This window comes from Triticum dicoccoides, chromosome 6A (genome assembly GCF_002162155.2).
Source record: "Triticum dicoccoides isolate Atlit2015 ecotype Zavitan chromosome 6A, WEW_v2.0, whole genome shotgun sequence".
NCBI classification, from domain to species: domain Eukaryota; kingdom Viridiplantae; phylum Streptophyta; class Magnoliopsida; order Poales; family Poaceae; genus Triticum; species Triticum dicoccoides.
Genome location: NC_041390.1, coordinates 607,913,171 through 607,924,139, shown reverse-complemented (window position 1 = coordinate 607,924,139; position 10,969 = coordinate 607,913,171). Strand labels below are relative to the sequence as shown.

At 44.7% G+C, this 10,969-nt stretch overlaps 2 protein-coding genes, 1 long non-coding RNA gene, 17 other non-coding genes and 3 pseudogenes across 20 annotated transcripts; 21 read left to right on the top strand and 2 right to left on the bottom strand.

Annotated features, from left to right (window-relative positions):
* Window positions 1-976: 976 nt before the first annotated feature.
* On the bottom strand, window positions 977-3,769 carry LOC119318400 (18S rRNA (guanine-N(7))-methyltransferase RID2). Its single transcript, XM_037592957.1, has 9 exons — window positions 3,616-3,769; window positions 3,438-3,513; window positions 3,222-3,305; window positions 3,071-3,126; window positions 2,530-2,586; window positions 2,386-2,435; window positions 2,156-2,308; window positions 1,919-2,060; window positions 977-1,415 (listed from the first exon to the last, which is right to left on the bottom strand). The coding sequence occupies exons 1-9, from the start codon at window positions 3,709-3,711 to the stop codon at window positions 1,248-1,250; spliced, it is 882 nt and encodes a 293-aa protein (XP_037448854.1). The 5' UTR covers window positions 3,712-3,769; the 3' UTR covers window positions 977-1,247.
* A 156-nt stretch (window positions 3,770-3,925) lies between these two features.
* Window positions 3,926-4,476, top strand: LOC119318399 (40S ribosomal protein S30). The gene is made up of 2 exons (XM_037592956.1): window positions 3,926-4,009; window positions 4,108-4,476. Exons 1-2 carry the CDS (start codon window positions 4,006-4,008, stop codon window positions 4,290-4,292), a joined length of 189 nt encoding a protein of 62 aa, XP_037448853.1. The 5' UTR covers window positions 3,926-4,005; the 3' UTR covers window positions 4,293-4,476.
* A 232-nt stretch (window positions 4,477-4,708) lies between these two features.
* LOC119319839 lies at window positions 4,709-4,813 on the top strand. Its single transcript, XR_005154662.1, has one exon. It is a non-coding gene; the product is annotated as a small nucleolar RNA Z107/R87 (small nucleolar RNA).
* Window positions 4,814-4,946: 133 nt separating this feature from the next.
* LOC119319837 lies at window positions 4,947-5,043 on the top strand. Its single transcript, XR_005154660.1, has one exon. It is a non-coding gene; the product is annotated as a small nucleolar RNA snoR31/Z110/Z27 (small nucleolar RNA).
* Window positions 5,044-5,239: 196 nt separating this feature from the next.
* Window positions 5,240-5,378, top strand: LOC119319850. Its single transcript, XR_005154671.1, has one exon. It is a non-coding gene; the product is annotated as a small nucleolar RNA snoR2/U65 (small nucleolar RNA).
* Window positions 5,379-5,416: 38 nt separating this feature from the next.
* Window positions 5,417-5,537, top strand: LOC119319693. Its single transcript, XR_005154570.1, has one exon. It is a non-coding gene; the product is annotated as a small nucleolar RNA SNORD14 (small nucleolar RNA).
* Window positions 5,538-5,681: 144 nt separating this feature from the next.
* LOC119319690 lies at window positions 5,682-5,802 on the top strand. Its single transcript, XR_005154567.1, has one exon. It is a non-coding gene; the product is annotated as a small nucleolar RNA SNORD14 (small nucleolar RNA).
* Window positions 5,803-5,818: 16 nt separating this feature from the next.
* Window positions 5,819-5,934, top strand: LOC119319699. The gene has a single exon (XR_005154576.1). It is a non-coding gene; the product is annotated as a small nucleolar RNA SNORD14 (small nucleolar RNA).
* A 183-nt stretch (window positions 5,935-6,117) lies between these two features.
* Window positions 6,118-6,209, top strand: LOC119319714. The gene has a single exon (XR_005154582.1). It is a non-coding gene; the product is annotated as a small nucleolar RNA SNORD96 family (small nucleolar RNA).
* Window positions 6,210-6,310: 101 nt separating this feature from the next.
* Window positions 6,311-6,407, top strand: LOC119319716. Its single transcript, XR_005154584.1, has one exon. It is a non-coding gene; the product is annotated as a small nucleolar RNA SNORD96 family (small nucleolar RNA).
* Window positions 6,408-6,620: 213 nt separating this feature from the next.
* On the top strand, window positions 6,621-6,692 carry LOC119319766. Its single transcript, XR_005154623.1, has one exon. It is a non-coding gene; the product is annotated as a small nucleolar RNA R66 (small nucleolar RNA).
* A 112-nt stretch (window positions 6,693-6,804) lies between these two features.
* On the top strand, window positions 6,805-6,892 carry LOC119319858. The gene has a single exon (XR_005154679.1). It is a non-coding gene; the product is annotated as a small nucleolar RNA snoR118 (small nucleolar RNA).
* Window positions 6,893-7,517: 625 nt separating this feature from the next.
* Window positions 7,518-7,605, top strand: LOC119319786. Its single transcript, XR_005154640.1, has one exon. It is a non-coding gene; the product is annotated as a small nucleolar RNA R16 (small nucleolar RNA).
* A 56-nt stretch (window positions 7,606-7,661) lies between these two features.
* LOC119319783 lies at window positions 7,662-7,745 on the top strand. The gene has a single exon (XR_005154637.1). It is a non-coding gene; the product is annotated as a small nucleolar RNA R16 (small nucleolar RNA).
* Window positions 7,746-7,823: 78 nt separating this feature from the next.
* Window positions 7,824-7,908, top strand: LOC119319854. The gene has a single exon (XR_005154675.1). It is a non-coding gene; the product is annotated as a small nucleolar RNA U36a (small nucleolar RNA).
* Window positions 7,909-7,961: 53 nt separating this feature from the next.
* LOC119319731 lies at window positions 7,962-8,056 on the top strand. The gene has a single exon (XR_005154598.1). It is a non-coding gene; the product is annotated as a small nucleolar RNA Z223 (small nucleolar RNA).
* A 70-nt stretch (window positions 8,057-8,126) lies between these two features.
* On the bottom strand, window positions 8,127-8,691 carry LOC119318398. The gene is made up of 2 exons (XR_005154098.1): window positions 8,619-8,691; window positions 8,127-8,224 (listed from the first exon to the last, which is right to left on the bottom strand). It is a non-coding gene; the product is annotated as an uncharacterized LOC119318398 (long non-coding RNA).
* Window positions 8,149-8,239, top strand: LOC119319753 (annotated as a pseudogene).
* Window positions 8,359-8,457, top strand: LOC119319734 (annotated as a pseudogene).
* LOC119319752 lies at window positions 8,543-8,633 on the top strand (annotated as a pseudogene).
* Window positions 8,692-8,710: 19 nt separating the features above from the next.
* On the top strand, window positions 8,711-8,856 carry LOC119319867. Its single transcript, XR_005154687.1, has one exon. It is a non-coding gene; the product is annotated as a small nucleolar RNA snoR137 (small nucleolar RNA).
* A 130-nt stretch (window positions 8,857-8,986) lies between these two features.
* Window positions 8,987-9,085, top strand: LOC119319751. The gene has a single exon (XR_005154614.1). It is a non-coding gene; the product is annotated as a small nucleolar RNA Z103 (small nucleolar RNA).
* An 87-nt stretch (window positions 9,086-9,172) lies between these two features.
* Window positions 9,173-9,270, top strand: LOC119319750. The gene has a single exon (XR_005154613.1). It is a non-coding gene; the product is annotated as a small nucleolar RNA Z103 (small nucleolar RNA).
* Window positions 9,271-10,969: the final 1,699 nt, after the last annotated feature.

Sequence of the window (10,969 nt, the reverse complement as noted above, 5' to 3'; positions counted from 1 at the left end):
AGGCAGCAGGGGGGATCTATGTGTCTTAGGAAAATTGTCAATGGGGGGTTGTGTGTTTAAAACTCAAAATCCCTAAAAAAATCCCTCCAGAAATTACTTCAGGAAAAAAATCCCTACAAGCAAGCTATGCACCAAAGGAATACAAGAAGTATTTCATACTTCAGTATATACAAGAAGGGAAGGATAAATAATAAATACCCACTTGGAAGCCCCACACCACAAATTCAACTAGTTTTCGGTTCTTGCAAGGGCAACTAATTGAACACATAAAAGGTGTTTTCTTTTTATGCGACAATGTGCATTATGAGCAATGTATGATATATATTATGATGTCACTACTTAAAGTTTATTAGACATCAGAAGATTAAAATAGTTAGCATTGTGGTAAATGATGATCCGTGATGTGTTCGATGTTGTGCTGATGATGAGGTTGTCTCGATCTGAATCTCTCACGAACGAGGTTAGTTAGATGGATTTGCATACATGGTACACCGAGTCATTTCTTTCTCGAAACGGGTGCAAAAGAAGAAAATTGCCCAGGTAATTAACGAAAAACCGAGAGAGACCGCCACAAACCGCAGAATGGCACACACAACATACTCCACACACAATACCACAGCGAAGAGGCCTCAACGAGGTAGCACACTGACGTCATTGTCACCACTTCTCCCTCGAGCAAGCATCATCACAAACACATCTCCATGAGCAAGGACTCCGAATTCACCGCAGGCGAGTGCCGACCCGACCCATGTTGTAGAGGATGCGCAAAGTACCATGAAGGTCAAGCGCAACGCGGCATCATAGCTCTGACTGTGACGTATACCATGCATGATTTTGTATTCCATGGAAAACAGCCCGTCCATACAATGTAATACACAGAAACAGAAATTTTTATGTTGCGCTTGTTTTTGCGCCTAGTGCGCAGTCTAAGAAAATAATCTCCAAACCATTTTGTTTCAACATCTACACCACATGCTTACAAATAACCAAGGGTATATCATCGCGATTACTGCAAGATACAAAATTGTGCATACTTTCACAAATCAATGCAAACATAAAACAACCAACAATGTCATCATTACATATATCCTCACAAACATGACACTACTAGCATTTGCCAAAACTGCTGCATATCTTAAGAATAGCTCTCGGTGGTATACAATGGAAGCACGATACAGCCAACTCTTCAGACATAAACACTCTTGCTGCTTCTGACAAGCTAAGCTAAATGGCTGCTGAAAACCGACTTAGAAGCGGGTTTTCCGCTTCCGCCCTGTGTATTTCGTGTCGGCGGGGACGTCGCGGCCTCTTTTCCTCATCTGCTCCTTTTTCCTCAGCAGCCAATCCTTGCCCCTGCCGTTCTTCTTGTTCACCTTCTGCCTCTTGTTCGACCTGTTCCGTCCATATGTGCCAACCTGCATTGGAAAAATCACATTATTACCATGTATCACTGCCAATAGAGCACCAAGGCTTCATCACATGGGAGGACAATCAACGATGGACTATTAAGTGAGAGAACAGAATAAGATAAGTATGATGCAAGTTGATTCTTGATCAAGCACAGACAGTTAGCTCATTCCGTTCAAGATAGCAACAGTTTTCAGATAAAGTAAACATCTGGAAATTATTGGGTAGAACTGAAGATGCTAGCAGTTGACACAGGGAATATTACACAGACAGGTAGAAAGATCACCTTAAAAGTAACAAACATTTCCATCCCATAATAAGAGAGTAATGGCCTATTTGGTCATGTCATTAACAACATTTCTTATGCAACTGGTTTGTGTACACAGCAACTGGGTCACATATAGTTCCATTGATCAAGGTGGAATGAAGCAGTAGACAAAACACAGAGATTAAACGCAATCAAGCTCAAAATGTATAAACAGGAAACATATCTTGTTAAGAGTGAGCTTACTGTTTGGTCATCGTTGCTCTCATCATCATCACCGTCATCATCACTGCTGCACATCTCACCGTTTTCACCTTTCCCCTTTGGAAGAGATGCGACAGAAGATGTACCACAAGTGAGGACAAGGTAGGACTTCTTTGCTTTCGAACTGTCAGAGGAAAGGCATCCACATAAGTCCACGGCAGACAAGAAATCCATAAGAGCGTTCATACAACCATGGCTCCGAGGCAATGAAATCCTTACCTATGAGGCCAGTCAATAACCACTCCACCAGCAAATCCAGCTTTCATGGCAAAAGACACGAGCATTTCGGTTTGTTTCACATTATCAGCATAAAACTGTAGAACAGCCCTTGCTCCCCTTGCTAAGCATCTATATAGTGATCCAAAGAAAGCCCTGGAAATTATGCACATCAAGGTTAAGAATTGGTTGCAGATAACCCAAGGGATACGTTACAAAATAGTTTCACGTACTTTAACCGCAATCTTGGTTCATGAGAAGACTTGTCCGCATTGCATAACCACTGCACAACATTGTCAACAAAGGGCATAGTTATGAACAAATCACTAAACACGACAAGCTAGTTGCAGAAACAAAACAAAAACTTGAAGAATCACCTGGACTGCTGAAATACTAATTGCACCATCCATAACTCCTGGGCGCAAGCCTAAGCCCTGGAAGATGCGTTATTATAACATATCAGCTCAAGTAACAGCAAACTGTGGTTGCACAGATGTGAAAAGGTCGACGCAGATGTATGAAGCGAAGATTGGAAATCATGGTAATTTCTTAATCTTCATAGGAACTTCGGTTCAGCATGTGCAATAGATAGAAGATACCATTCGGCAACCATACAATTATTCTAGAGAAAAAGGCAGTACTGAAATGTTCAGGTTCTTTTGATTCATACTCATATCTTCCCACCAGACATAGGTTCGAAGGCCCATTTACTTTTACAGTGTCAATCAGGTCTGACCTCGAGATCATGTTGAACACAAGTCATGCACATTATTATCATTAGCAAGGATACCTTCTAACAGTTAATAACACATAAAACTCAACTATAACAAGAAGAATTGCATAGGACAAGCTGTGACCCAAACATAGCATCTGGAACAAAAATTCTCGGCTAATCCAATGCCGTAGCAGGCATTTTACCTCGCCCATGTCTGCAAGCAGGAGGTCTCCCTCCGTCTCCCGCTCCAAAGCAACATCTGCAAGGGGGAAACAAAACTGAAGCTCTCAAACAGAAACCTAAGTGACACACCAACATGTCCATAAGAGCAACAAACAAAGGCGAGTTCCTCACCAAGCATGGACTGTGAGATATCGCAGCCGATCCAGTGGTGCCCGTGCTCCGTCAGCGTCTCACCGCTAAGCCCGGAGCCGCACCCTGCGATTCACAGCACACAGGACCACGATTGTAAACGCCAGCAATTCACCAAGACACATGGTTTCTCTGTCGAAGCAACGGAGAATCGAGTAGTTCTATGGTACTGTGGGTGAGCGTATAGAGGAAGCTCACCGATGTCGAGCAGCATCTTGGGGACGCCGTCGTCCGGGAGCGCCAGCAGCTCCAGCGCCCTCTCGGAGATCCTCGCCTGCGAAGACGAAGAAGAAGGAGATAACCCGGGTCAGCCTCACCAGGAACCACCTGAGCTCCCCACACAACACGCGACGAGAGGGGGGCTTGGGTTGCTTGCCTGGATTTCGATGATGCGGGAGGAGGTGGTGTACTTGCGCGCCTCCGACTCGTTGTAGAATATCTCCGGCGGGGCCTGCACCTCCGGCCGCGGCATCTCGCCCCCTCTCTCCTCCGCCGCCGCTTCTGCGAGGGTTCTGTTCTCTCGGGGGTGGTGGAGGAGGAGGGAGGAGGTCTCCACTCCCCACCTCTTTTACGGGCCCCTAACGGGCCACGGGCTCTCGGCCCACCTCCCACGGGCCCCGCAGCCCACGGCCCGCATAACAACGGAGCCCTCCCCTCTATAAAATCTCCCACCCGTCTAGGGCACACCTCCCATCAGCAGAAGCCGCCGCCGCCCGAGCACTCCGTCTCCTCGCCGAAGCGCCGCCGCTCCACCGCCGCAGCCGCCATGGGTAACGCTCTGCTCCCCCTCTTCCCCCCGCTAGATCCCTACCCTACTGTTGCCGTGGTTCTTCTTGGTGCTGACCCGGCGGTGCCTGCCTGCCTTCAGGTAAGGTGCACGGATCGCTGGCCCGAGCCGGGAAGGTGCGGGGCCAGACGCCCAAGGTGGCGAAGCAGGACAAGAAGAAGCAGCCGCGCGGCCGCGCCCACAAGCGCATCCAGTACAACCGCCGCTTCGTCACCGCCGTCGTCGGCTTCGGCAAGAAGCGCGGCCCCAACTCGTCCGAGAAGTAGATCTAGGTGGTCTCGCGCCAGCCCTCCTTTTTTTTTGTTTCCCGTCAGTAGCTGTGATCCGTTCCGGTATGCATGCTAAGAAGTAAGAAGACCTAATCAAGTATCTGTAATTTTCTGTGATGTTGGTAATGGAAATCTCACTGCATTGTCCAGTTAATGTTTGCCATATGCCTATTTTATCTCATATTATCCTGCTTGTGGCAACCTGCTTCTGTTATTTTATATGGTCTGTAAGCTACAATAGCTGTATACCAGAGTACTGATTAGTGGTTGGAACGAATCCTTAGCTGAATGACCCAGCAATAGTGTACCAGCCAGTTTTTTTGGGTCTTGTTGCTGATGCTTTGTCTGGATTTGAAAACTTCTGAACTTCCTTCTTTTTTAAATTTGGATTTGCTTCTTTTCCAGTTTGTGCTGATGGCAGTGAGGATTTGCCAATATTCAAGCTCAACAGACCAAATCACAGGTCGTCTCTTTTGAGATTGATTTGTATGCCGATTATCCCACTGAACCGAGCCATCACTTTGAAGTTCCATTTTTTTCTTTTGAAAACGGTTGGTTTTCTTTTGAAAAATGGTGTATCGTTGTGCTTGTTTTTCCGAGCCTTCTCTGCCGTGTTGTGGTAACAGCTCTCTTTTTCGATTGATTGTTTCCAGTATCAGGTGATGAAACCTTGAAACAATCTTAGGACACCTTCTGACACAGTGCTGTTTTCCTGTGAATGAGAAGTCATTTATTTTCTGATGATACACAACTGGCTCACATTGTGCTCATTGCATATATTTATCCCTCTTTAATTTTTTAGTTACAGGTTTTCAATTGAAATTTTATGCAGCTTTCTGAGCTTTTTGTCAGTTTAAACATTTTTTTCTGTCCCATTTGACTTTTGTTGGTCTGTCTTTGTTGGAAACTCCATTTCATTGTTGTATCTACCGTAATCTAACTTGGGCCCAATGGTCCTTCTCTGGTAGCTCCAGGCATTGACCAGGGGATCTATAATTGGGCCAAGAATCAGTTTTCACTCATTGATAGGAACCTGGAACTTCATTTTGTTAGTCTGCGGAGCCTATTATTGTGATTAAATTGGCTACCTAATATAGTTGAGATGATTTGCTTGTAATTTACGGCAATGATGATAAATTTAAGGCTTGTTTCTCAGAACATTCGCAGTTGCCGCATAAGAGCTTTCGCCATGCCAGGCTTGAGAGCAGATGCTGTTAATTCCTTCCTTGGATGTCTGAGCCTTGTTATTTTTTCAGCTCAATATAACTGAGATATATAGTCCTCCCTTAGTAAACTTTTATAATATATTTTAGATCACTAAAGTAGCTATCTAAAAGATCTTATAAAAGTTTATACAAATGTAATATATTGAAAATGTTGCTGCATTGCAAATGATGATAAAATCAAGGCTTGTTTCTCAAAACATTCGCAGTTGCCGCCTAAGAGCTTTCGCCCTGCCAGGCTTGAGAGCTAGTGCTGTTCGATCCTTCCTTGGATGTCTGATGCAATGCTGGTCATATATTTGCTTTAGTTGTTTAAGGCTTGTTTCTCAAACATTCGCAGTTGTTGCCTAAGAGTTTTCGCCCAGCCAGGCTTGAGAGCTAATGCTGTTAGATCCTTCCTTGGATGTCTGCGGGCATAATGTCTGCTGATGTCTGAGGGCTTGAGAGCTAATGCTGTTAGATCCTCCTGTCTTCTTTTGTCAGAATTTGTTTTCTGTAGTAATTTAAGTTCTGTTTTGTCTTCTTTTGTCAGAATTTGTTTTCTGTAGTAATTTAAGTTCTGTTTTGTTGACCTGTTTGTTTGTGTTTCTGTTTCTGTTTGTCCGGTGATGAAAAACCTATTAATCATACCATCTTTCGGGACTGATTGGTCGCTGTGCGCCCATGCTGTCATTCTGCAATTCTGAGGACAAATTGAACAGCTTAGCATAATTTGTCTGAGTACTTCTGAACATATGTGTCATCTACTTTTCAGTTTTTTTATTTGTTGTTTACTATTTATAGAATACGACTGGACAATGATGAAAACCATGAACAAAACACACCATCTTTCGGGACTGATAGGTGCACTCTGTGTGCCATGCTGTGAAAATCTGCAATTCTGATGTCCACATAGTTATGGCGTAATTTTGGAGACTGAATTTTATGGCGAAATGTTAGTTGGGCTAGAATTTTTCAAATTTGCTATACTTTGGGTCGATCTTGATTTCTTACTGCTACTTGTGAGGTGAGGTGAATGACATTCTCCAAAAGTTGCTCATGCTATTCTTATCGTTTTATGACTTTTTAGTTTGCCATGTTCTCTGCAGTTCATTTCTGTGAGTCCAGTGATGGCACGTCTTTGAGACCTGAGATTTCTTCCTTGATGAAAATCATAAGCATAATCCCAGAGGGCTACTGATTGGATCTTCTGTTGTTCCTGGTCCACTGATTTTATTTCCGTTGTTCGTTGATTCTCTTCCTTCACTTTTGCTCTGCTATTGTTTGGTTGTATATGTCTTGATGTCATGGATGATGATATGCACTGGGCTCCGAGCAGTGAACATTGCTGCAGTCTGATGGAGATGCATTTGCCTAGAAAGCATTGTCTGACGGCTCAACCGTTTGTTATGAAACTCTTTAAATATTCTTGTTTGAACTGAGGAATCTGTGTAGCGTTTCTGGTTGATTTTTCTTTCCTAATTGGAGATTGTTGTCTGTGGATCCCGGTGATGACTTGTGATGTTAAAAAGTAGTGGCCTGAATCATACATTGATGAGATCTATATTATCACTGAGGGATCTGACCAAACAACATATTATACTTTTTCTATATTTGTGTTTTTTTGTAATATTTTTCTGTTATCTGGACACAAATGTGCATAGATTTTTTATTTGCTTTGATTGTTGTTGTTAATTTTTGGTTTAAAATCTTTCTCTATGAAGAGTTTCAAGCAGACGGGCGGTCTGAACTGATGCCATGTTGATATGTCTGCATCATCTGTGCTACCCTTGTGGTTGGCATCTGAGAGAAAAAATGTCCGTCTTTATTCTTCTGCTTTTTGTCATGTTTGCGCTTAGCTTCTAGTGTCCCTCTTAGTTGCACTCGGATCTGAGGGGGCTGTAGCAGGCGCTGATAGAGAAATGGTTTACTTACCAACCCTTTGCAGCGTTTGCCCTTGCTCTTGGGTCAAATGGTCTAACCAAGATTTTCTACTCAGATATTGTTCTTGGATTTTCGAGCTGGCAAGTGATGATCTGATATCCTACACTCTCAATGGAAAATTCCATGTGTGGATTATTGATCTCATCTTATTATCTGATGCCTTGCACAAAGCGCTCTATTTGTCTTCCTTGTTTTATCCAATAAAGACTATCAAACCCAGGGTGGCAAATGATGTTAAATATTATATGATAAGCACTGAATCATTCATATGTTTACAAAACTCCGCTTATTATCTGATGTCACCCATCAACGTCAAATGACTTTTATCATGTTATCTTGTCTGCACATATGCCCATCTCATATGTGGACTTCTTTCGATTAGTGGCAGTGATTTGAATCTTACCCGCGCTTCTGATTAGTTCTTGAAGGACAAGGGGGAACATGGTTGAATTTCTTAATATGAGCCAAAAAGACCAACTCTCACTATTGTCATTCTTTTAGATTTATGTGTTCTGGTTGACCATGGCTGTGATGATAAACACTTTCAGCAAACATGCCAGTTCTGCTTCTGAAAATTCATGACTGCAAAACCTGTAAAACTTATCTGAGCCTTTGCATCTTCTTTTAGATTTATGTGTTGATAAACACTTTCATCAAACATTGTTCTGCTTCTTTTGTTTTTGTGCTTTTTTATATGATGGTGGAAGCTGTCTGATGATGATCAAACTAAATACTTTCGTTCTTCTGATGCACTAAGGTGCGATGTGGAAGCAATTTGGAGACCTGAACTGAGGATTATTGTTCATCCGCCCGAACTGGATTTTTAGTTTTTTCTGCTTGAGTGCTGAACAAATTTTGTGTTTGGTGCTTCACAACTGGAAGGATGGCATGTTGTTTACAGTTGGTCATCCTGTAGACGGAAGCATGGATGAGCGGAAACACCCGCCAGCAAACATGCCAGTTCTGCTTCTGAAAATTCATGACTGGAAAACCTGTTAAACAAATCTGAGCCTTCGCATCTTTATGTGTTGATAAATACTGTCATCAAACATGCTAGTTCTTTTTCTTTTGTTTTTGTGCTTTTTTATCTGATGTTGGAAGCTGTCCGATGATGATCAAACTAAATACTTTCGTTCTTCTGATGCACTATGGTGCGATGCGGAAGCAATTTGGAGACCTGAACTGAGGATTATTGTTGATCATATTGTTCATCCGCTAGAACTGGATTTTTTGTTTTTTCTGCTTGATTGCTGAACAAATGTTGTGTTTGTTGCTTCACAACTGGAAGGATGGCCTGTTGTTTATAGTTTGGTCATCCTGTAGAGGGGAGCATAGATGAGCGGAAACACCGGCCAGCATTTAACAGCACGGGGCTTTATGGAACCGCCCCGTGTTATCTGTCTTCTGTTACATTTTGTAACATTAGATATTGTGCATATTTCTCCAGATTGAATCTTTCAATGGGTTGATGTCCTGTGATGGCTGTCCTAAACAATTTGGAGTGGTTTGCCGAGTTTCTTGTGGGAGATTGCTTTTTTGGTTAAGATGGAAGGGAGGATCCTTTCCCCAGCTGATCGACTATGATTATACTGTGCGCAAATGAAATCCTTTATCAGAGGATTCCAAGCCAGAAATCTGATCCATTGTCCAACAATCTCTATCCCTCTCTTCTCTCTATGTTTGTACCGTTGGTATTTTACTTATGTTTTTCTGCTCTTATTTGTAAATTCAATGGAAGTGAAGATCCTTTCCCCAAATGATCGACTATGATTATAATGTGCGCACATGAAATCCTTATCAGAGGGTTCCAAGCCAGAAATCTGATCCATTCTAACTTTGTTCTCTTTTAGCGCTCTGTTTTTACCGTTTTTTCTTGTGCATAACCCTTATGTATTGTTCTTTTTATTGTGTTATTGAAATCGTGCGTGTGATACAGTTATGTGTTTATAAAAAAATGGTTTTGGACATTCGTTCCAACATGAGCACTGTCCAGGTTTCTTGAGGTGATCATAGATGAGTGAATTGTGTCAGTTGTAAGATCTTCCTGGCCAAGCTGTCGTGGCCACTGGTCGCATAGATTGATGCTACTTTAATTCTACACAAACCTAGCTATACATTGTTGAGGACCATATTTCATCTAATTGGATAGATATTTCTGTATTTGAGCCTTTTGTGAATGTATTTTGTGCTAGTGCTACATTCTATTCGGCTTCTGCTTCAGACTGTTCTTACGTTGTAATGGGTAATGTGTATTTGTTTGTGTTGAAATAGTAAATTCTGTCAATGTAATCAGTATAAATGGTTTTAGTAATTATATCATTGAGATTTTTGAATCACAGCAGAAAGTTGTTATGCCCCAACCTCTTGATGCTCTTATGTATCCATGGCTAAGAGGCCCCTACCGGGCGGTGAGCAAACCCACCAAAAGCCACATCCCCTTGTGTTTTCTGTTAAGATTAATTATAATCTGTAATTAAGGGAAATCTCTCCTTGCCCATCGAATGAGCGGTTGCGCCCGCACGGACGCCCCTCGTGTGTTTGTCGCAACCGTCGCCTCTCCCGTCCTCCTGGAACAGATGCATCTCTCTTCGGGATTGTCGCATCTCTCCAGGGGATATATATACTCTCTGTAACCATTGATCAATCATTTTTGATTTAAAACATGTTATCAGCCCGTAGAACAACCAGCGAGCGAGAGCAAAAGGCAACAGAGAAAGGAGAAGAGAGGAAGCACTCGCTGTCGGTGAGATGACAGGCCTCGTCTCCTTCTTCCTCCGTCTGATCCATGAGGATGGTTGCCGCTACCGCCTCATTGCCCTTCGCCGTCATGGAGTTGGTGGCCACCACCGTTTCCGTCGCCGGATGCAAGCCATCCGTTGATTCGGCCGTAGCGTCGCTGGACGTGGCGCTCCTGGCCGCCACCGCGCCGCTAGACGCGCCCCCCGCGGTGCTCCCCTCGCCCCTGGACGCGCCCATGATGGTGCCTCGTGCGCCCGTGGCCAGGCGCCTATGGGGTTTGACCCTTGGCTAGTGGCCGGCCCGAGCGCCTCCATGGTGCACAGGGCTGCAGTCGCGCCTGCACCGCCCCCTGGATCTCCGCCTCCACCACCTCGTCCGTCGGCCGTGTGGCTTGCGCCGACGACGCCAACGCCCGCTACCGAGGCCGCCGGCCCGCCCGGATACTGCCCCGTGCCGATGCACGCCGTCGTGAACGAGGAGGAGGCGCTCGCCTTCGTCTTCGTGCCGTCCGGTGCCTCTGGAGTCGTCCGCCTTGGAGCAGGCATGGAGGACGGTGCCGCCACGGCCACGCCTCAACAGGAGACGGCCGCGGGCTCGAGCAGCCGCACTGAGCAGCGCTTCGGCCGCCTATTCGGGCGGGCCGTCGCATCCCTCGACCGCCGTCCCGCCGCGCCGCGCCGGCTCGTGGGCTCCGGCGAGCCTCGGACTCGCCAGTGCCGCACCAGGGACAGCTCGCCCGGATCACGTCGTCGTCGACTCTTCTTCGGACGAGGAGGGGTCGTCGGTGCT